The sequence below is a fragment of the Micropterus salmoides genome, unplaced genomic scaffold (genome assembly GCF_014851395.1).
Source record: "Micropterus salmoides isolate LMB-PRFRI ecotype aquatic unplaced genomic scaffold, ASM1485139v1 Ms_hic_scaffold_3565, whole genome shotgun sequence".
Classification (NCBI taxonomy): domain Eukaryota; kingdom Metazoa; phylum Chordata; class Actinopteri; order Centrarchiformes; family Centrarchidae; genus Micropterus; species Micropterus salmoides.
Window position 1 is genome coordinate 3,921 of NW_024042890.1, and position 22,119 is coordinate 26,039.

Genomic DNA, 22,119 nt, shown 5'->3' on the forward strand with positions numbered 1-22,119 from the left:
GTACTGACGATAATCTAAAGACAAAACAAAGTTAATGCAGCAGAATATTTGAAGTGTGGGCTTGTAGATAAGTGGCCATATACATGATGAGTCTTCATATTGTGTTTTAAATTGTCTAATCATGTCGACTAATCCAAATCATCTTCTCCTGTAAATGTGACCAGGTTCGTGGCAGATCTTCATTTTGTGTCTGAATGTTGTCAGAATCAGATCTTCAGGCTCGACTTCCATCCAGTTGTTAAATAATAAACGTTTCTCCCCGTCGGGGAATCGAACCCCGGTCTTCCGCGTGACAGGCGGAGATACTGTCCACTATACTAACGAGGAAGGTGCAACAGTGTGTCCTCGAGGAAAAGCAGATTCATGGAGCTTGTATGACTGAAACTCATTCTGCGGGGTTTCTTGCACCAGCTGTGTATTTTTACACCACCATGTGGCGCTGTTTCCTCTCCTGTCTGTTTATGGACCTGCCTGAAGGAGAATTACCAACTTAATCTGATCAAGATTTTGCACATCATAGGTCACTCTCTCCCACTACGATCCTGCTGTGAACCATATTATTATTTTCTATATTAGGCCTGTAGGATATCATCCCTATACCACTAATGTAGATATTTATACCCATTATAATAACTACTGGGAATCTGTCACAGAACATAGGCCTACAGTCTTGACTTGACTCTATTTGTCCTTATAATGTTGTCATGATGTACAGAATATAATGCCAGCTGAGACAGATTAGTTATTGTGGATTATATAAATAAATCTGACGGTGGATTTTAAACCTGGAAAAGTTCACTGGACACCCGGTTGCCTGTCACTGGGCTTGGTGAAAGTGAAAGCCCTCCTGCTGAGAGGGGCCCCTCACAAGGATCCAAATAGGTACAGCAAGCTCCCTCGCCCTTATTGTAGTTGAGCTGCAAGGTGCCGCCATACCTGTAGAGGATCCCTCCCCTCAGGGTTGCTCAGGCAGCCTCTCAGGATGTGGATGCGCTGAATCCTCCGCACCTTCAACATGGAGGCCTTGAAGAGGAGCACATCACTGGTGTCCTTTGCCAGGTGGAAGTGATGTCTTCAACTCTCTGCAGCAGCTCTATGGGCTGTGGCACCTTTGTCCTGCAGTGCTCTCGTAGGTGCTGCTTGGTGGGATTAGCAGGGGAGTTTCTGCAGAAGGTGTATACCTCCTTGAACCTTTGGAGGTCACTCTAGTCCACAACAATGAAGGCTGCAGAGAGGAACTGGCAGAAAGAGCTGAACAGAAGATGATGTTCTAAGACACACTCCCTGGTAAAGCACTGCATGCAGTGGACCAAGTCTAACTTTGCTGGTTATGTCTCTATTAAACTTGGTCCTTGAGGCACAAAGTGCCATTTTAGTCTTAAGTGCTGAGAATTCATGAAATTTACTCCTACTTTTAAACTTAAGAATAAAAGCAAGTTATCAAATTTCTCAAAGCTGAGAATCACTCTTACTCTCCCAGTTATTTAAGACAGCTCGAGAGGTCTCTCAAGTGGTTAGGAGCTGCCAGTAGTGCTTGTGATGGCGCTGTGGAGACAGAGACATGCGGAGAGGAGAGGAAGAATTCTGACGACAGCGCAGGCATAAACGTCAGCGAGTTGGTGAGGGACGTCATCTCACCACTGACTTTATGCAGTAATGCGTTTTCAGTTAAATTGAAGGTGATGATGACGCTTCGTTTATTTGCCACAGGACAAACGCAGCAATGCTGATTATTTTGGCCGTCACAAACATCAATAAGCCGAATAGTCATGGAAACAATTTTAGCACTTACAGCTCCACTACACCCCCCGTAATCCGACAGAAGCAAACACAGTTCATGCAAATAGCCGGCAATACAGGAGTAGTAGGCGCTTTTGATGGTGCTCATATGAAGATAAACTTTTTTATCTTTCATTTATTAATGTGTAGGCCTATATCATAATGTATTATCTTGAAAATCCTTTGTTGTTAAATGTGTGTTGAAATCTATTTAGTGACAACCATGCAGACAGGGCAAGTTATAGTTGTTTCTCAGCCTCTCCATGACAGTGTGCTCCAGCTTCCAGATGAAGAATGGATGAAGCTGAAAGTACTTTGGTGAAGGCAGCTCAGAGATTAAGTCTATGAGCTCAGGCTGAGGTGGGTGCAAAATCCTCATCGCAGCCTGCGACAGAGGCTGCTGGCTGGTGCGGGGTATCTAAAGGGGCTGAGGTTGTGAACTGCCTGACAGGAGGCGCTGGACCTGGCAGAGCTTTAAAACACAAACACAATAAAACACTACAGCTCTATATCAGTGTCATAGAAATTCATACCTTCACTGAGAACATTGTCTTCTTTGCTTCCACAGGGGAATTATTCTGTGGTGATAAATCTATGATGGTTACATGCAAACAGGAAAGGCAGGTTAGATATACACATTTAAAAAGCAGCACCTGTTTAATATATTCTTTCTCACAGCATTTAGGAAAATAAATCATTTACCTTCAGGAAGAGATGGAGCTGCTGTTCCCAGATCTTCTTTATATCCCAGAACTTTGGGACACTGGCTTTCAGTGTGCTTTAAAAAAGGTTTCACACAGTTATCATTACCTGACAATGCCTAACATGAGTAGGGAGAGTGAAAAAAAGATTTTGATTCGTCAGAATGTGAAATACCCTGAGGTTATAAGAGGATGACTTATGTGAAAATGCCATAAGCTGCATTTCGACCAAAGGAAATAAAGAACACAAACATTAGAAGAGGCCAGAACACGACCAAAATAACAAACTATATGACAGAATAGTAATGGAAGGGGAATTCTGCTGAAAACAGAATCCTCCCTCCACACTGATGGAGAAAGACCTGTTGAGGGCCACGGCTGAGACACAGGGGACATTAGACTTTTATCCTGTCCCGTAACAGTATAATGATATTTTTTTTCACGTTTCAGTAGGCTATATTAAATTTCAGTATATCAAATTTAGATGGTGACAGATTTAACATCTCTCTTTTGAGCTCTTCATCTTCCTCCACCACTAGGAGATGAAACAAAACAATGTTAATTTGTGTATTAAGTAACTTACATTAAAATGTTTACATTAACAGCCAATGTAGCGGTGACTCTAGCTGATGTAGCAGGTGGTGGACCGGAGTCAGCCGTCTGCTGCCTGAGGATGTACTGAAGCAGGTTACGTCTTGATATTGATCCACTTTCCAGGAAGTTCCTGAACGCATCATTTTCACAGAGTTTCCGTAGTGGTTATCACGTTCGCCTAACACGCGAAAGGTCCCCGGTTCGAGACCGGGCGGAAACACTTTTCAGTAATCCAATATTTATATAATAATAATAATAATAATAATCCTTATTTGTAGAGCATTTTTCAAAAACAAGTTACAAAGTGCTTTAACAAGTGTAAAGAATAATACAAAAAAAAGATAAGAGCATGAAAATTTAATATAAAATTAGTAAAATACAATAAAATAAAAGGGATAAAATAAAGTCAAATAAGATCGGGAAAGGCTCTCCTATAAAAGTATGTTTTAAGAAGGGACTTAAAAGAGTTCACTGACTCAGCCGACCTGATTTCCTCGGGCAGGCTGTTCCAGAGCCTCGGGGCCCTGACAGCAAACGCTCTGTCCCCTTTAGTTTTCAGTCGAGACTCTGGAACAGACAACAGACCTCTGCCCGAGGATCTCAAGGTACGTGCTGGTGCGTATGGGACTAAAAGGTCAGAAATATAACAAGGCGAGAGGCCATGAAGAGCTTTAAAAGTGATCAATAGAATTTTAAAGTCAATTCTAAAACATACTGGGAGCCAGTGTAATGAAGCTAAAATAGGAGTAATGTGGTCATATTTCTTTGTTCTGGTTAAAAGCCTGGCAGCTGAGTTCTGGACAGTCTGGAGTCGATCAATAGATTTTTGGGTTAAACAGGTGAAAAGGCTGTTGCAATAATCCAGGCGTGATATAGATATGGTCATGTCCACTAATTCCACAGAGGAAATGCTGACACCCAGGGTAAAAACCAAGTCCAGTGTATGACCACGGTTATGGGTTTGACCTTTGACATGTTGTTTGAAGTTAAAAGAAGTGGCCATATTTAAAAAGTCAGTTGCATTAACATTGTTGGGGTCATCAACATGAATATTAAAATCGCCACATATATATAGATAGTTATATATATATATAACATCCACCATGTGTCATTTAAACGTAACCACATTAGTCTCAGAGTCAAGTCAAGACTGTAGGCCTATGTTCTGTGACAGATTCCCAGTAGTTATTATAATGGGTATAAATATCTACATTAGTGGTATAGGGATGATATCCTACAGGCCTAATATAGAAAATAATAATATGGTTCACAGCAGGATCGTAGTGGGAGAGAGTGACCTATGATGTGCAAAATCTACGCACACAGGACTTGATCAGATTAAGTTGGTAATTCTCCTTCAGGCAGGTCCATAAACAGACAGGAGAGGAAACAGCGCCACATGGTGGTGTAAAAATACACAGCTGGTGCAAGAAACCCCGCAGAATGAGTTTCAGTCATACAAGCTCCATGAATCTGCTTTTCCTCGAGGACACACTGTTGCACCTTCCTCGTTAGTATAGTGGACAGTATCTCCGCCTGTCACGCGGAAGACCGGGGTTCGATTCCCCGACGGGGAGAAACGTTTATTATTTAACAACTGGATGGAAGTCGAGCCTGAAGATCTGATTCTGACAACATTCAGACACAAAATGAAGATCTGCCACGAACCTGGTCACATTTACAGGAGAAGATGATTTGGATTAGTTGATATGATTAGACAATTTAAAACACAATATGAAGACTCATCATGTATATGGCCACTTATCTACAAGCCCACACTTCAAATATTCTGCTGCATTAACTTTGTTTTGTCTTTAGATTATCGTCAGTACTTTTCTTATTGTGTCTCCTGAGAATTCACTTTTTCCATAGGACATTGTTTCTGATCAGAACAGGGATCTTTAACTAGCCTACTTTTGTTCAAGGGCCAGAATTTCTCTAAGCAGACACCGTGAGGGACGGACTTTAAATTATCTTAGGATAAATTACCATATCAGTGTTTAAAATTTTTATTTTCACAAATTACTTTTGTTCCGTGAACAGACTCTTGAAAATATGGTAAATCCATAATGGTAACTGGCCAACTTGAACAGAAAAATCTGTAACTGCTGACTGCATTTCTGATTATGTTGATCAACTTTGTTTAATACCTTAATACTTTATATACCTTTAAGGCCCGATAGGCTAGTCTATGGTTTTGACGCAATTATACATCTGAGACCTTATTGTTGACGTGACACCTGTAGTTACCGGTTGTAACAGCAAATGCAGGTTAAGCCTGTAGGTCACAGAAGTCCGGGGCAGCTAAACAAAGTATTGTCAGGTAGTAATTGATATTTTTCCATAATTATGTGAGCAGCCATGATCTGACTTCATGCTGCACAAGAGTTAGATACCTGGCCGAGAAGGTGGAGGTGTGCAGCCTGTTTTAATCCCTCCCACCCGAGATGCCAGCTCGAGGAGTCCAGGAAACACTCATTTAATGAAGCCATTATTTTAAAGCGACGTCCATTAAATCTGACATGTTGCACAGCTGCATCATCTGTACGCTGTTAGAGCTGTGATCTCTGTCAGAGCAGCAGAGCAGCTGTCGCCACTAAAGGCTACAGATCATTTCTTCACAATCCAGAAACATGTCTGTTAACATTATAACACACCTATACACATCTGGAGGTTCCAATAAACATTATAGCATCTGTTGAAAACAGTCAGATTACAGCAGCCTGATCATTCACCAGGCTACACAGCAGATTAGACCTACCACTTTTTTGCGGAGCGCTTCTTGTCTGTAAACAGGAGATCATTTAGCTCTGGATGATATTACAGCCTAATAATTTGACTTCAGCAGCTGTTTGTCACGATTATAGCAGCTGAATTGGTGCGATGCGCGGATCGGCTCGGACATTAAGCCTATGGGCATAAATCCTCCACCCGCCCCCCACCAACTAATTTTTATCAGATTTAGAGACCTCCACCGGTCGCTGTAGATCCAGGCGGTTTCTTTCTTGTGTGTTATATTGATGTATGAATGTTTAACGATTCACTTAGATGATTAGAAAGGCGGCTGTCAGTCATTTAAACGTTTCCATCCGTGCAGTAATGTCACAGCAAATATCGTGGGACAAAACAGAAAAACCTTGCAGTAATAAACTTGACAGGACAGAGAGAGGAAACAGAATGAAACTTTCAGCTTCTATAATCCACGTTTAGACTCTGATGAAGCTCAGGACTGATCAGGAGGATGGCTGCTTTACTCCAAACACTTTTACTGTAGGAACCTGGACTCTGTGTGAGACCTTTTGGATGTGAAGAAGAACACAGAACATGAATTAACACCAGATCCTGACCGAACCGACCCTGTCGGCGTGTCGGAGATTTATTATTATTAATTTGTGTTGCTGTGGCTCGTGCGTAAATGCGCACAGTGTCACTGGGGAGAAGCTTCATCCAGGAGCTATTTACTGTTCATTTTTACAATCCTGCATCACATTCAACAACTTGACGTCAAAGTGAAACGACATTAAGAAATGCGGTTAGAACAGCGCTTTATGAGGCGCTACACAATATAATTAATAGGCAACAACAGGAACCCTGCAGCGTCCTGCTCCGGTCCAGCTGCTGGTCACGCCTCTTGTAAATATCACAGCGGCTGAAAAGACTTCCGCAAAGGATACAGCGATGTATCCTCGCTTATAGCTTCTCCAGCAAGCCTCGATGTGCATTTTAAGAATTGAGATGTCCTTCAAGATGGCGTGCTGATATCGAAGTTTGGAAAATGAGAAAAGGCCCCCTGAACGACAGCGATCAGTGCTACATTGTAGGCCCATCAGCTTTAATGCCAGGAATTAGATTCTGGATTGTACATTGCTCATAATGTGCTTACTCAGACAATAATAATCCTGTGACTAGTCCAAACTGAAAGCCTACTCCTGTTTTGCTAGTTTAATATTCTTGTGAATGTGAAGCTGTTTTAATATTACTAAGCTAAATATAACTGCTACACTTGACTAACTAACTAAGTGAATGTAGCAAGTGTTACTAAAATGAAATAGTTCAATATCACCTTTAATGAGAGATAGAGACACATAGTACATAAGCAGCAGCAGAGGAAGGAGCTCTTGAGCTTTAGTGAGGTGGCTCTTAAAAGAGCCGTTGTGGTGTAAAGAGGTGTGGGGGGAGTTTAAGCCCTCTCTCCGCGGATGCGTCGGGCCAGCTGGATGTCTTTGGGCATGATGGTGACCCTCTTGGCGTGGATGGCGCACAGGTTGGTGTCCTCGAAGAGGCCGACCAGGTAAGCCTCGCTGGCCTCCTGCAGAGCCATGACGGCGGAGCTCTGGAAGCGCAGGTCGGTCTTGAAGTCCTGAGCGATCTCCCTCACCAGGCGCTGGAAGGGCAGCTTGCGGATCAGCAGCTCGGTGGACTTCTGGTAGCGGCGGATCTCTCGGAGAGCCACGGTACCGGGCCTGTAGCGGTGGGGCTTCTTCACTCCGCCGGTGGCCGGGGCGCTCTTACGGGCAGCCTTGGTGGCCAGCTGCTTCCTGGGAGCTTTTCCTCCGGTGGATTTACGGGCGGTCTGCTTGGTTCTGGCCATCGCGTCTCGTTTCTCTCAACAGGAGAAAAGTGTAGTGAAGAGAGGAGCCGCGCTGCTCTTAAACTGCGGGACCGGCTGCGAAGCGGTGACGCTGCTTCAGACCTCCGGCTCCTGATTGGTGAGGGGCCCCTGCTGGAGCTCAGCACCGCCTAGAGGCCTGAATCTCCGCCGCTTATTGGCGGAAAATCCCTTCAAACTTTCCGCCTAAACGCAGAGCGGGCCGCCCTCTGCTGCTCTGCAGGAAGCCTCTTTCCTGGTTGGTCTGGAAGAAACCGTCCCGCGCGCTGCGCGGACATATAAAGGAGGGTTTTGGCTGCCGGGGCCACATTTTCTTTGAGTCTTTACTCTAGAAAGATCACACGATGTCTGGAAGAGGTAAAACCGGAGGCAAAGCCAGAGCAAAGGCAAAGACTCGCTCCTCCCGCGCCGGGCTGCAGTTCCCCGTCGGCCGTGTCCACAGGCTGCTGCGGAAAGGAAACTACGCGGAGCGCGTCGGTGCCGGAGCCCCCGTGTACCTGGCGGCGGTGCTGGAGTACCTGACCGCTGAGATCCTGGAGCTGGCCGGAAACGCCGCCCGCGACAACAAGAAGACCAGGATCATCCCCCGTCACCTGCAGCTGGCCGTCCGCAACGACGAGGAGCTCAACAAGCTGCTGGGCGGAGTCACCATCGCTCAGGGCGGCGTGCTGCCCAACATCCAGGCGGTCCTGCTGCCCAAGAAGACCGAGAAGCCCGCCAAGAAGTAAACAACAACAACCACAAACGACACAACGGCTCTTTTAAGAGCCACACATCTCAAACTGAAGACACACTTCCTGCTGTAATTTATAATTTGACTAAAGCGTTTCTGTAGCAGGACTTCTCCTCCAAAGATTCCCTTAATAATCTCATTCCTTAACTCTAAAAAGAACACAAATGTGAATTGGGATAAATAACATGACCCCAATATTTATACTAAAAGACTTAACCTTTAGTTGCTCCAGAGGCCTGCAGCCTCTGAAATACAGCAATCGTAAGTGGCTTTAGATAAAAGCCTCAGCAAAATGAATAAATGTATGGAAAGATCAAATCTCTGGGCTTTATGATTTACAGCCATGTTGTCACATTGACAAAAAATCTTGTAATATTGTATTTACATGGTTGAATGTGTTTCCTGTAATTCACTTTGGCCAAAAGCATCAATTCACTAATGTAGTCCAAACTAAAAGCAATGAATACAATCCAATATTTATCTAATATGATGGAGATTAATTACACTAAGGTTCTTTTTCAGTAACAGCATTATTTAAAATATTATTATATATTAGATTTCTTAAAATGTAAAGTAAAAAATGTAATTCAATATTTATACATACAAATAAAAACAAACCATTACACTTGTTTAGTTGTATGAATCACACTATCAAGTTGTTCACGCTCAGTCAGATACTCCAGTAGTATCCTACAGGCATGTTTCTAGTATTAAGCTGGTTCAGTCGTTCCTTTAAGGTTCAGTGTGTTCATGTGCTCTAAAGTCAAAATGTGGCGTCAACATGGATGCTACTACAAAGATGTGCTGGATTATCATTATCAGAACATTTACAACGCACATAGTTAGTTAGACAGCAAACTAACCTTTAGAACCACATTACAAATTACATGTTTGCAAAATCTATATGCAATATGTGACTTATCAGGAATCAGTGCTTCTTTATTCTCATGTACAGTTTATTTCTCTTTTTGCAATAAATAATAAAAAGTTACTGATCACATGAATACACAACCTTCTCTTTCCTTCGCGCAAGAGCAGCTTTAGTGGCCGACACGATCTGTCGGCTTTTGTGATATATAATATGTGTGGGCCTTCATTTGCCCAAATTTCTCTTCTATCCTTAATAAACCAGTCAGCTTCTACTGCTCACCTTACTTCTTCTTCTTCACTCAATCAAAATCATATATGTAATATGATATTAATGTGTTGTGGACATTTGTCTCCGTTTGTGTATTGATTATTCAAAATTAACCTAGAGTGAAACAATTTCATCAGTCAGTTTACAGCCTTTCGCCAGATGTCAGCTGGGAAAACAGGTAGAACAACATGAAAATAATTCAACGAGATAATCAAAAGGAATCATTTTTGTCTTTAAGATGGCTGCTAAAGATGTAGGAGGAGCCGCTGAGTTTGGAACTCGCGCCTTCTGTCCTCTTTTACGTCCGCAGATAAGATGTAAAAAGCGCGTGTCGACCCTCAAATTCATCAGTTTGTTCAACGAGTAAAGCTGAAAGATGAGCGGAAGAGGCAAAGGAGGAAAGGGACTCGGTAAAGGAGGCGCTAAGCGTCACCGTAAAGTGCTCCGTGATAACATCCAGGGAATCACCAAACCCGCCATCCGCCGTCTGGCTCGCCGCGGCGGAGTGAAGCGGATCTCCGGTCTGATCTACGAGGAGACCCGCGGGGTGCTCAAGGTCTTCCTGGAGAACGTCATCCGCGACGCCGTCACCTACACCGAGCACGCCAAGAGGAAGACCGTCACCGCCATGGACGTGGTGTACGCTCTGAAGAGGCAGGGCCGCACCCTGTACGGCTTCGGAGGCTAGACCCGGTCCAGACCCACTGAAACACAAAGGCCCTTTTAAGGGCCGCACACTTCATTTAAAGAGTTGACTTCTTAATTTATAAACTGCTACACTGAATACAGAAAATTCCACAAACTGGGGATTCACAGTGCTAATGATTTAAGAAAATTCTAAACTATTATTGCAAAGGGTTGAGGAAACTTAATTACAAATGAGGCTATAAAAAAAGCAAAATGAGTTCCCATAACATACAAAGAACCAACTACAATATCACATTTACATACAGGCTAAAATGCCAAGTCTAACATACTAGAGAAGAACTGGGCTGAAGTATTTCAGTGTTAAAATCAAACTGTTTGCAGAGTCTGGTGACCTACATCTGTGCGTGAGACAGCAGGAGGCTAGACCCGATCCAGACCCACTAAAACTCAAAGGCCCTTTTAAGGGCCACACACTTCCTCTAAAAAGTTAACGCTCCTTTATTAACTTTAATGTCAAATACTTGGACGTTTAATCCTGTGATGTTCTGTACATCATTCTTTTATCCAAAGCTGATAGTTACTATATCAACAAGAAGAAGTGGCTTGACACCATGAACGTGACACAAACTCATGCCTCAGTCCACTCCTTGTGAAGCTCTTCAAAAGCTTAACTTAACAACTCTCTCAATGCTGTGCTCATCCCTGTTGCTTGTGATCCTCTTCCCACACCAACTTTCCATGATACAGTGAACAGCCTTCTCAGCAGTGACCTGGACACCAGATTAAGAGATTAAAGGCTCTTGTGTCTGTATTATACATTCTTTATTCTAATATTGTAGGTATGGATTTTTAAATTTCCATCAGCTGTAAGCCAAAAAAACAAAAGGCCTGAAATATTTCACTTGATGTGAAATTTACCTAGAACATTTGAGAGTTTCTTTGAATTCCCTTATATAAATTATGGAAATAATTATTATGGTATTACATCAATTTCACAGAAATCTACATCCATCTATTACAGATCTGTCACGAAATGTTATTGCTACTATAGCGAGTGTTGTTTTTAAGCTTACGCTACAGTAATGTAAATGTGAATGAACATTTTGTAATGTTACTTGATTTCATGTGGAAGTGGTTGACAGACAAACACGGCTTCTCAGCATGTAACGTCATTTGCCTGATGAAGGTCTAGTACCAAAATGTTGCCAGCACAAACATTTATTTTTGCAGGTTAGACAATGTGCAGTAGTTTCTTTGCAACTTTTCACCTACTCCTCCCCCTCTGATGCACCTGCCTCATGTTAGATGTGTGAGGTAATTTTCTATTCTTGTCCAATAAAGATGAAATTTGAAAAAGTTTCCGATTTATGTATGTGTATATTTATGTGTCACAATCAGTAGTTGGAGGACAGTAAAACTGCACTATAAATATTTGAGTACATTTTACATTATTAGCTGTATATTTTATACTTTGTTTGGTAAATATGCATATTTCAGACTCTCACTGACAGTTTTCCTTTATTAGCAGAACCAGCACAGCTGAACATGATACAAACTTCATTTCTCACTGTACATTGTATTGCTCACAATATCAAGGTTTGACCCACAATTTTATACCATCAAATGCTCGACTACAGATAAACGTACAAGGTTAATGCGCAGCAGGTTATTTGAGGTACGCAACAAATATTAAGCTTTTAAAACATTTATGGCTGTATCAAATATGGGAAAAAGATCCAGGTAAATAAAAGATGTTGATCTGTTTTTGATACTGAAAGAAGTTGTCCTTGAAATCTCTAATATAATAATATAGCACCATGTCATGGCCAATAGACCATCATTATATTCTAATTCATTGTGTTTGTGCAGCCTAATAAAAACCAAATACAGGTTTTATACAAGGTCCTACATTAACAGTGTTTCTGAGTTCATCCACTAAATGGCACCATTGTTTAATGATAGTTGTTACAAGTCATGTTGCAAAGTGGAACGGAGTGTTTGAAGAGGTAGAGATCCAAGGTGTCAATATCACAACGTATAAATACTTCATCACACGTAAAATCCAGTACTTAAGTAAAATTACATGTCCAGCTTACTAAAATTACTAAATTAAAAGTAGCCTACTGACCTCGCAAAATTTGTACATTTCCTTTAGTACTTTAATCCATTAAACAGAAAGTGAAGGCAATGTAGTTAAAGATTAGGCTAATTAACATAGCCTGGATAATTATTTTTGTGGAAATCAGTTAGAGGCAGTACAATCCAACTACAGTAAAACTGCCTTTGATATGTGGCTCATGTGAGATTTATCACTCAAAGTTTGGATACTTTTATCCAGAAATGAAGGTTTATTAATTAGTTAACGTGTGAAGTCATAAGAACAACACCGCAATTTAAACAAATGTATAATCAATATATAGGGAACATAGTACATTTAGCTGGCGCTTTTTATCCAAAGCGACTTACAATTGCTACATATGTCAGAGGACGCACTCCTCTAGAACAATTACGGGTTAAGTGTTTTGCTCAGGGACTCATTGGTTGATGTGTCACAGTGGGGAATTGAACCCTGGTCTGATTTAAATTCCACTGAACATACAGGGTGAAACGGATCAAACCACTTTAGTACAAATTAAAATAAATGATGGTATTAAAACTATAATTTTAATACGGAAGTACTCAATACAGCCAACAATCAGCTATTATAATTGTGCACATAGAGTTCCTTCTAAATTGGATGTTAACAAACTGTCCTTGGTGTCTTATCATGGAACAAAAATGTTTGAATGTTTGATAAAAGAGAAAGGTCACTTGCTGCCACACATCAAATACCTGTTTGAGAAATTACCTGTATGTAAAAAAAAAAAACCTGACTGCAGTTTGATAAATAAATTTAAATAAATAAAGCTTTGATGGTGATGACAGTTCTGTTTAGTTCACTAGAGTAGATTTATTAGGCATTTAACTCCCAATATAAAAGTTGATGTAGAGTATTATACCATCTGATACTAATAACACATGGATGTATAATATGGTATAAGTATAGTTGTGTTGTCTAATTGCAGCTCAGAGTGGGTTTGTTGTGTAACAAGGTGTTGAAGTTGTACTAATAAATGAGGAAGCCTCTTTAGTGAAGCTGTGGTGGTTCTTAAAAGAACCTTTGGTGCACTGAGTGCTGGATTAAAGAGCCGCTTCACTTCTTGGTCTTCTTGGCTGCAGTTTTCTTTACCGGAGCTTTCTTGGCAGCGGGCTTCTTGGCCGCCTTGAGCTTTTTAACGGGGGTCTTCTTGGGACTCTTCTTCGCTAGCGGCTTTTTCACGGCTTTCTTCGCCGGTGCCTTCTTCTTCGGGGACTTCTTGGCCGCTGCTGCCGCTGCCGGTTTCTTGGCCGCTGGCTTCTTAGCTGCCGGTTTCTTGGCCGCTGTAACTTTCTTGGCGGCGGCTGCGGGCTTCTTGGCTTTAACGGGAGCTTTCTTCTTCGGCGCCGCTTTCTTGACAGGTTTGGCGGCTTTGGGCTCCTTCTTGGCGAGCTTGAAGGAGCCGGAGGCCCCGGTCCCTTTAGTTTGTCCCAGGGTTCCTCCGGTCACCAGCTTAGTCACGGCGGTGTTGATGCGTTTGTTGGCTTTGGTCACATCGACGCCTTTTGCCGCCAGAACCTTCTTAATGGCCGCCAGCGAGATCCCCTTGCGCTCCTTGGACTCAGCCACGGCGCTGATGATGAGCTTCGGGAGGGTCGGGCCCTCCTTCTTGGGACGGGGAGCCGCCTTCTTCTTCGGGGCTTTAGCCGGGGCTTTGACCGGGGCCGCTGCTGGAGCTTCTTCCGCCATCTCTGCGTCTCTGTCTGCTGTGTTTGTCTGAAGGTGTCCGAGCTGAGAGGAGGCGGGACTTATAAAGCACATGAGAACCGTGGAGAGGCAACACACGCAGCCGCTCCGCCGCCCGCCTCAAATGTGGCGACACTTGTGTTTTCTCTTCCGCATTTTGGCGATAAAATACACATAAGACGAACGTTTTAGACCATAAATGTTCTTTTATGAGTGAGAAAAAGTTCTTCACTTCAGACTGAGTTCGTGTTTGGCGACCAGGACTCGTTCATTTAATCCCAGGATGCTTCAAACCTCTCCAACACACCATCACTTTGGACAACTCGCGGCGAGTTTTCTTCACATTTCGTCTCTAAAAATGACTAAAAAGAATTTGTATTAAATGTGACAGTGGTTTCCCAGTAAGCGGAGACGTGTAGGGATAGAATAAAACTGAAATAACTGCAATAATGTGATTAATTTAGTTTCAATCAGAGACGTTTTCTGTGGCGGTAAACACACGGTTGCTGTTGGTGACTCAGTCAGTTGGATGGACTCCTGTCACAGATGGATCTGCTGGAAAAGACTTTCCGTTTCCGCCAAATGTTACATTTAACATGAAGTAACTGACAGCAGAAAGTCCTGTTTCTCTCCTCTGCTGTACAGAGACCTGACTTATTGAAATAACTTTAATCAGCTTCAGTTTGTGTCCAGACCAGCTTACTGTCTGTGACATAATTTGATCAGGTCAGTTCACACATTAATTTAACTTTTATTCGATATTTGAACGTTAATTAAAATATTTTCTAGGTAATTATTGTCATCTGAATTCAGGCCAGTAAGCTACCATAAGGACACAGAGGTTTTATCATTGACTTGGTATTTTATGTGAAAATTTGGCACTTAAGAGCATCCTTTTAATTTTTATTTAAGTTATGGGTCTCTCTAAAAGTGAATATATTTTTAGACTCATCAAACTTGACTTAAACATGGAAAATATTGAAAGCAACAGGCCTATGTGATTTCACAGACTTTATGTTTTTTAATTTATCGTGGGATTGTTTATGGGCTTCCTGAAGCTGCATAATATACTGAGAGGGATTTATGAAACAAATATCTGCTATAAATCTGCATCATAACGTAAATCCTTAGTAAAAGAGAGAAAACCTTTAAGCATAACATAAATAAAATCTAAATATTTTGGGTGGAATGAATGTTTTTGTTCATAAAACAAACTTCTATTACGGTATCATTTTTTAAAATTACACTGCAGGCTGTGTAAATAAAATTAATTCTGTTTTAATTTGAGGTTAAACCTTGTTATGCGTTTAACAGTTTACTAATTTGATTTATATGAAAACAGGTGTGTAAATGTGATTATTGGGGTTTTATTGGGTTGGATTTAGGGAGAAATGTCTCTCTTTAACAACTTGCAAGCTCAGAAAATCAGATTCAGCAAATCAAAGCTTATTAGTGCCCACACTCACACACAGGTTCAAAATCCACCAGATTTATTTATATAATCCAAAATAACTAATCAGTTTCAGCTGCCTTTATATTCTGTACTACATAACAACAAATAGAATTACAACAAACACCATGAACCACTTAACTAGTAGGGGTGTGACGAGACAAGACATGATATTCAGTCCTTCCAGGATTTCACTGGCTTTTTTACTGATTGTTGCGCTCTAAAATGATTTTGAGGCAAATTTTCTTAAAAATAGCAAGGGAAGTTGTAGGACTGACCTTGAATAGTCGATTCAGTGCTTGGGCGGAGCCTGATTCGACTGTCAAGCTCACAGTCGAAGCTTAACAGCGAAACAAGGTTAATGCCATTTTGTTGATATGGGGGTGCCCAACGTCTGATTTTATATCAAAGTTTCTCCCAATAAGTGAATATACAGCCTATTACAATGTACATTTCAACGTTTTATCCAGTAAATAAACAGGTCAAAAGAAAGAAAATTTCAATTAATGTTTTTAAAGGGCATGAATAAATTCAAAATTGTAACCCTAACCCTGGGGCGTCCGTGCTCATGTGTAGGCGTAGCGTGTATGTGTGTAGTGGCGGAAGAGGAACTCTTGCTGAAAAAATGGAGCCCCAGCTTCACTGGTGTTGTCAGCGGCGCTGCCAGAAACTTTGGGCCCCCTCTGCACAGCTGATGTCACCAAATCTCTAGGACCTAACTGTCCCATCAAAAGATGTACATAACTTTAATTAAAGGCTTGCAACTGTCTTGTTTCTTGTAGTTCAATACTAGTACTAGCACAAAATTTACTGCTGGTGATTTGTACATGCAAGTCTGCATACATGCAGTTCACTATTTGATGCAAGATTAAAAGCCACCATAAAAATGTCCTTAAGGCAATTTGTAACAGTCTTCTCAATGCATTTTTATTATAAAATTAATCTATATATGTCATTTAACGGCCATAATTCAATCTAAATTAACGTATCAAACTGGATTATTTTAAAATTGTCTGTAACTTACATGCAGGCTGAGGTAAGTTTCCAACTGTCCAGCATCCAGTGCAGACAGGAGGTTTATTTCATAATGATCATTATGGGAGAAAATAATTTGTGTTTGAATTTCTGTCATTAATAAATATGTCATTTTCTTTTTTGTTATGATAAAAAGAGCAAGAGAGACAGAGAAATCCCCACAGACTCCCTGGAATGATGCTAACTGGCCTGTCATTAAAGCTGATGATACACGGGGCAACTTTTTGAGCAAAGTTGCTGGGCAGTGTTGCTAGTGGCATGTCCGACTATGTTTTGAACGGATAGCGGCGGTGTGGGGTGGGTGGCGGAGTGGTGGGCGAAGGGGATTACTGTAGTAATCTTTACTCATTACCACTGACGGCAATGTTGCCCAGTACATTCAACATCAAAAATAAATAATAGCGGTATCTTATTTGATTATGAAACATTTTATTTGAATATCTTTAACACAGAAAATAGGCTAATCAAAAAAGCTGGAAATATTTTCCCATAAAACTTTCCAAACCGAAATGAAAATCTTTTCATCTGTGACACCACGATGGTGGAACGAGCTACCACACGCCATCAGAGCAGGGGCGTCCCTCTCTAACTTCAAGAAGCTCCTGAAAACTCATCTCTTCAGAGAACACTTCCTCTTATAACACCTCTAACTCCTAACCCCTAACATGCACTTCCTGTGCTCTTCTTCTTCTATCCCCTACAATGATCTTGTATTGCACTTTTTGTTTTAATTGCACTTTTTGTTAACTCTTACTTCCTTCCCTAGGTATCTACCCCATTGATGTGATATGTACTGTGAGCTCTTACTAGTATTTATTGCTGCTCTTACTAGTATGTTTTGTCAGTTGTAGATCTGTAATTGATGCTCTGTTGATGCTTGTATGTTGTTCCACAATGTAAGTCGCTTTGGATAAAAGCGTTGGCCAAATGAGTAAATGTAATGTAATGTAAATTGATAAATAATTGTATTACAGCCTACCATAATGTTTTATGGACATATCTGGAGCTGTTTTATTAATCTGTGGTGAATGTACATGTACTTAAGTACATATTTAGATTAGGCCTACTTTGCTTGAGTATTTTTTATGCCCACTTCATGAAATTGTACTTTTTACTTCACTACAATTTGACAGCTGCAGTTACTAGTTACTTTAAGAACAAATGTTTTTTAAGTAATTAGTCGATTGACAAAAATGTGATTGGCAACTATTTTGAAAATCTTTTATTTCTTTTGCAAAAAATATTCTGTGGGTCCAGCTTATAGCAGATTTGCTGCGTTTCCTTTTAATTTTTGAAGTTTGAACTGTTGGTTGGACAAAACAAGAATTGTGAAGGCGTCACTTTTGGCCTCTGGGTAATGGTGACAGCATGTCTTACTAGTTCCAGCTTTTTTGCAACCAATCACTTGATTTAGGGGTGGTGGTGGCGCCCCTAGGCGTGCGACTTCTGACATGTATAGAAGTCGCTTTGGATAAAAATGTCAGCTAAATGAATAAATGTAAAAATGCTCTGTGTTTCATCAGCTTAACACAGTGTTGCTCACATTCTTCACTGCGACAGGGAGGCTACAGTTATGGGGACACTGGGGTGCTGTTCATCTGTTGTTAGACTGCTAAAAGGGGCAGGGACAATGATTTTATATGAATATCTTGCTAAACGTTTCCCTGCACTGATTAAATGTTGATGAAATGTAGGCTAACACTAGTCTGGAGCTAGCTAGCTATTTCACTGTGGACATTAAGCCATTAACAGGTTAACACCACTCACAGACTTTAGGCTGCCCACCTGTCTTGGGGAAAAACTGGGTTACAGATTGACATCCTTTCCTTTGTCTTTCCTCTCTCTCGTTCCTCTCTTTCCTTTTTGTAAACCAGATTTTAGTTTACTTGGCAACATTGTGATCACTCTGGCTGGGTCCGAAATCACCCACTACTCATTATATAGTGGACTATATAGTGAGCTCGCTATTTTGTAGTGCTGTCCGAATGTATAGTGATCATTTTTATACCCTATATAGTCCATTCAATGTATCCCAGAATGCAATTTGCCTGTGTTCCTGGCTCATCTGCTGAATGCAACAAAATACCGTCACTGATGAGTGCGCTAAGTCAGGACCAAACCATTTCATGCAGATACAGGAGGGTGGTCAGTCAATATGGATGTTTACTTTTTGGTCAATGGGGACATTTAACTTCTATTGCCAAGAGAGAGATCATTAACTGTATTATTATATTTAAAGTACTCAATGATGATGGTTTATATAAATATAATTGCTATTAGTTTTTACCAATTTTTGGGGGGCTTGGAAGTACACTGTACACTGATTTTTTTAACGTTAGATTTATCGTCAGGTTAATCGTTAATAAACTATGACCTGGATGACTGAGAATCTTCATAGACATCTTGCTAATCATTTTGGGATGAACACCCTCACATTGGTACGGGAATATGAAAGGACAGCCAGGAAAATTGCAGACTAGGAACCTGAGATGCCGACAACACAAACTTATTCCCAAAAGCCTACACTTAGGCTCCACGGTAAAAGGACACAGAGCCGGAATAATCCTGGAGAAAGCACAACACCAGCTACTGAATGAGAGAGTGAGACAGATACACTTCACAACTGAAGCCCTGAACAAAGAAATGGACAACATACACCACAAACTAGAAACATATCTGCCCAGTACATCACTGGGAAAGGTCATGGACTTCATCAAGAAAGCACAGCTATCTCAGCACAACAAGAGCAAAGAAAGACAGAACCGGAAATTCCAAAACCTACAGTCCAGAGCGAGCAGTACTAACAGAACAGGAGAATTGTCAACAACCCTGCAACACTTGAAACAGACAACAGATGGGTGAAAAACTTGTCAGATAGGGAACTCACCCAACCAGAGAAAACGTTCTGGCCAAAGGATTAAACTTCGCCATTACACCACAGCAACTACCTATAGTAGACCTCATCACAGCCACAGAATCGACCATTAGGAAAAACAAATGACCAGAAACAGAAGCGGAACAGCTCAGACTAAAGGTATCTGCAGCCCTTTCTAATGCGAAAGCCCCCCCTTCCAACCTCACCATCCAAGAAAGGAAGGCTGTGATACCTCTGAGCAAGGATCAAAACATCACTATCCTACCTGCTGACAAAGGAAGATGCACCGTAGTACTTAACACAGCTGACTACAAGAACAAAGTCAACACACTACTAATGGACACAAACACGTATGAGACACTGAGACGAGACCCAACCAGCGGATACAAGAAAAGGCCATAGAATATCTACAACAGTTACAGAAGCACAACACCATCACCCGTGAACAATATTATCGTTTATATCCTGGAGAAGCCATTCCATGTATTTATGGACTACCCAAGATACACAAAGAAGGAGCCCCACTCAGGCCGATTATCAGCAGCATTAACTCGGTCACCTACAACATGCCAACACATTTCTACCATCTTAGCTCATTGGTGGGAAACCGCCTCACCACGTCCAAAACTCTATTGACTTTGTAAACAAAGTTCGAGGACTAAAACTGGATCCAGATGAACCATGGTATCCTATGACGTGACTTCTTTGTTCACCTGCATCCCACCATAGAGGCAGTAGAAACCGTTAGGAAACGGCTAACACAAGCAACACCCTGGACAACAGAACTAGCCTCAGCCCTGACCAAATCTGCAAATTACTCGACCTCTGTCTAAACACCACCTACTTCCAGTCAACGGTGGATTCTACAGACAGAAGCATGGCTGTGCCATGGCTCACGGTATCCCCGATTGTGGCAAACATCTACATGGAAGAAGTGGAGAATAAAGCCCTCAATTCCTTCAGAGGAACCACCGAGCCACTGGTACAGATAGTGGACGACACCTGGGTCAAAATTAAAAGCCAGGAAGTGCAAGCCTTCACAGAACACATTAACTCTGTGGACAGTAACATCAAGTTCACACGAGAAGATCACAACAACAGTTTGGCCTTCCTGGACTGCGCTGTACACATTGAAGAGGACAGGAGCCTGCAGATTGGTGTTTACAGAAAACCCCCCACACAGACCAATACCTACTGTTCGATTCACACCACCCACTGGAGCACAAGCTAGGGGTCATGAGAACACTGCATCACGAGCGGAAACATACCAACACGCGCCCAAGCCAGAGAGAAGGAACAGAACCACCTGAAGGGGCGCTTACAGCCTGTGGATACCCTAAATGGACCTTTGTGAAAACAGCCACAAGATCCAAGAAGAACAAAACTACAGGGGAGGAAAAGAAGGTCAAAACACAACAACATTGTGATTCCGTACGTGTCTGGAGTATCAGAGAAACTCAGGAGGATTTTCAACAAACATAACATCCTGTGTTTTTTGAACCCAAGAACACACTAAGACAGATACTGGTCCACCCCAAAGACCGCACACCCAAACACAAGAAAAGCAATCTAGTGTATGCGGTCCAATGCAGTGAGGAATGCACAGACCTTTATATTGGGGATCTAAACAACCACTACACAAACGCATGGCTCAACACAGAAGGGCCAACTCCTCAGGTCAAGACTCTGCAGTCTACTTACATCTGAAGGACAGAGGACACTCGTTTGAGGACCACCAGGTGCACATTTAGACAGAGAAGATGGATGGTTTGAAAGAGGTGTCAAGGAAGCATCTACACCAGGGTCGAGAAGCCGTCATTGAACAGAGGAGGGGTCTACGCCACCACTTATCCCCCTTACAATGCTGCCTTTCATCACTTCCCAGGAAACTCAACAAACTCAGGTGAAGATACCAACGATGGTCGTTCAGTCTTGGCCACAGGGAGTCTTAACGACTGTAACGACTGTGTCACAGCAACAAGGAACACTAACGAACCCGCGGTATCGATGACCGGGCCAACGACCCCACTGAGGTTAAATAGCTGAGTTTCCCTGTCAGTCAGTCAGAACTGAAGAAGTCCTTTGAATGAGGGACGAAACGTCTTCAGTATCTTCAACAAAGTCCAGTTGCCCTTGATTTTAACCTTCGTTGGTTAATCTACAAGGTTATTTATTTTATTAGTCATTATACAGTATAAGGCTGCATAATGAAATGAAATTTGTAGTTCCTTTGTGCTACACACAACATACAATTAAGTGTAATATAGACAGTTTTTACATCAACTGTATTACATAGACATATACACCCCATACATTCCACAGTTTTTGAATTTGTATCTGACAGATATTAACTTCAGCACCTCCAATAAAGTCTCGTCTGGTTGAAATCACGTGATCCGTTACTGTAGATAACAATAATGAATGTTTCTGTCTTCTGCCACACAGAGTGATCATGATATCTCACCGTAATCAGCTTCAGCTGTGTGGAAACCTCTTTCTCTGTAGGTTTCCTGTTTGTAATACAGATAATATATTCTACATCATAATGAAATCCTCTTTGTTGTTGCACAAAATAAAGTCATATTCTGTTCCAGTATATAGTATCTGTACAATAGTTATTTCAATAATGAATAGGTTATAGGAATAGTGTAGAATAATGACATATATAATATATATATAATATCTATATATATAAAAAGAAAAATATAGTATCAGAATCAGCTTTATTTGCTGG

At 41.5% G+C, this 22,119-nt stretch overlaps 4 protein-coding genes and 2 non-coding genes across 6 annotated transcripts; 3 read left to right on the top strand and 3 right to left on the bottom strand.

Moving 5' to 3' along the window:
- Positions 1-255: 255 nt before the first annotated feature.
- On the bottom strand, positions 256-327 carry trnad-guc. The gene has a single exon. It is a non-coding gene; the product is annotated as a tRNA-Asp (tRNA).
- Positions 328-4,579: 4,252 nt separating this feature from the next.
- trnad-guc lies at positions 4,580-4,651 on the top strand. Its single transcript has one exon. It is a non-coding gene; the product is annotated as a tRNA-Asp (tRNA).
- A 2,556-nt stretch (positions 4,652-7,207) lies between these two features.
- Positions 7,208-7,794, bottom strand: LOC119884584 (histone H3). The gene has a single exon (XM_038694969.1). It carries the CDS (start codon positions 7,663-7,665, stop codon positions 7,255-7,257), a length of 411 nt encoding a protein of 136 aa, XP_038550897.1. The 5' UTR covers positions 7,666-7,794; the 3' UTR covers positions 7,208-7,254.
- Positions 7,795-7,900: 106 nt separating this feature from the next.
- On the top strand, positions 7,901-8,610 carry LOC119884585 (histone H2A-like). Its single transcript, XM_038694970.1, has one exon. It carries the CDS (start codon positions 8,028-8,030, stop codon positions 8,409-8,411), a length of 384 nt encoding a protein of 127 aa, XP_038550898.1. The 5' UTR covers positions 7,901-8,027; the 3' UTR covers positions 8,412-8,610.
- Positions 8,611-9,913: 1,303 nt separating this feature from the next.
- On the top strand, positions 9,914-10,289 carry LOC119884583 (histone H4). Its single transcript, XM_038694968.1, has one exon. It carries the CDS (start codon positions 9,931-9,933, stop codon positions 10,240-10,242), a length of 312 nt encoding a protein of 103 aa, XP_038550896.1. The 5' UTR covers positions 9,914-9,930; the 3' UTR covers positions 10,243-10,289.
- Positions 10,290-13,092: 2,803 nt separating this feature from the next.
- LOC119884588 (histone H1-like) lies at positions 13,093-14,056 on the bottom strand. Its single transcript, XM_038694975.1, has one exon. The coding sequence runs from the start codon at positions 14,026-14,028 to the stop codon at positions 13,396-13,398; it is 633 nt and encodes a 210-aa protein (XP_038550903.1). The 5' UTR covers positions 14,029-14,056; the 3' UTR covers positions 13,093-13,395.
- Between the last annotated feature and the right edge of the window lie 8,063 nt (positions 14,057-22,119).

Excerpts from the sequence above, each read along its gene's own strand:
- LOC119884584 (XM_038694969.1), bottom strand. The coding sequence starts at position 7,665 with ATGGCCAGAACCAAGCAGACCGCCCGTAAATCCACCGGAGGAAAAGCT.
- LOC119884585 (XM_038694970.1), top strand. The coding sequence starts at position 8,028 with ATGTCTGGAAGAGGTAAAACCGGAGGCAAAGCCAGAGCAAAGGCAAAG.
- LOC119884583 (XM_038694968.1), top strand. The coding sequence starts at position 9,931 with ATGAGCGGAAGAGGCAAAGGAGGAAAGGGACTCGGTAAAGGAGGCGCT.
- LOC119884588 (XM_038694975.1), bottom strand. The coding sequence starts at position 14,028 with ATGGCGGAAGAAGCTCCAGCAGCGGCCCCGGTCAAAGCCCCGGCTAAA.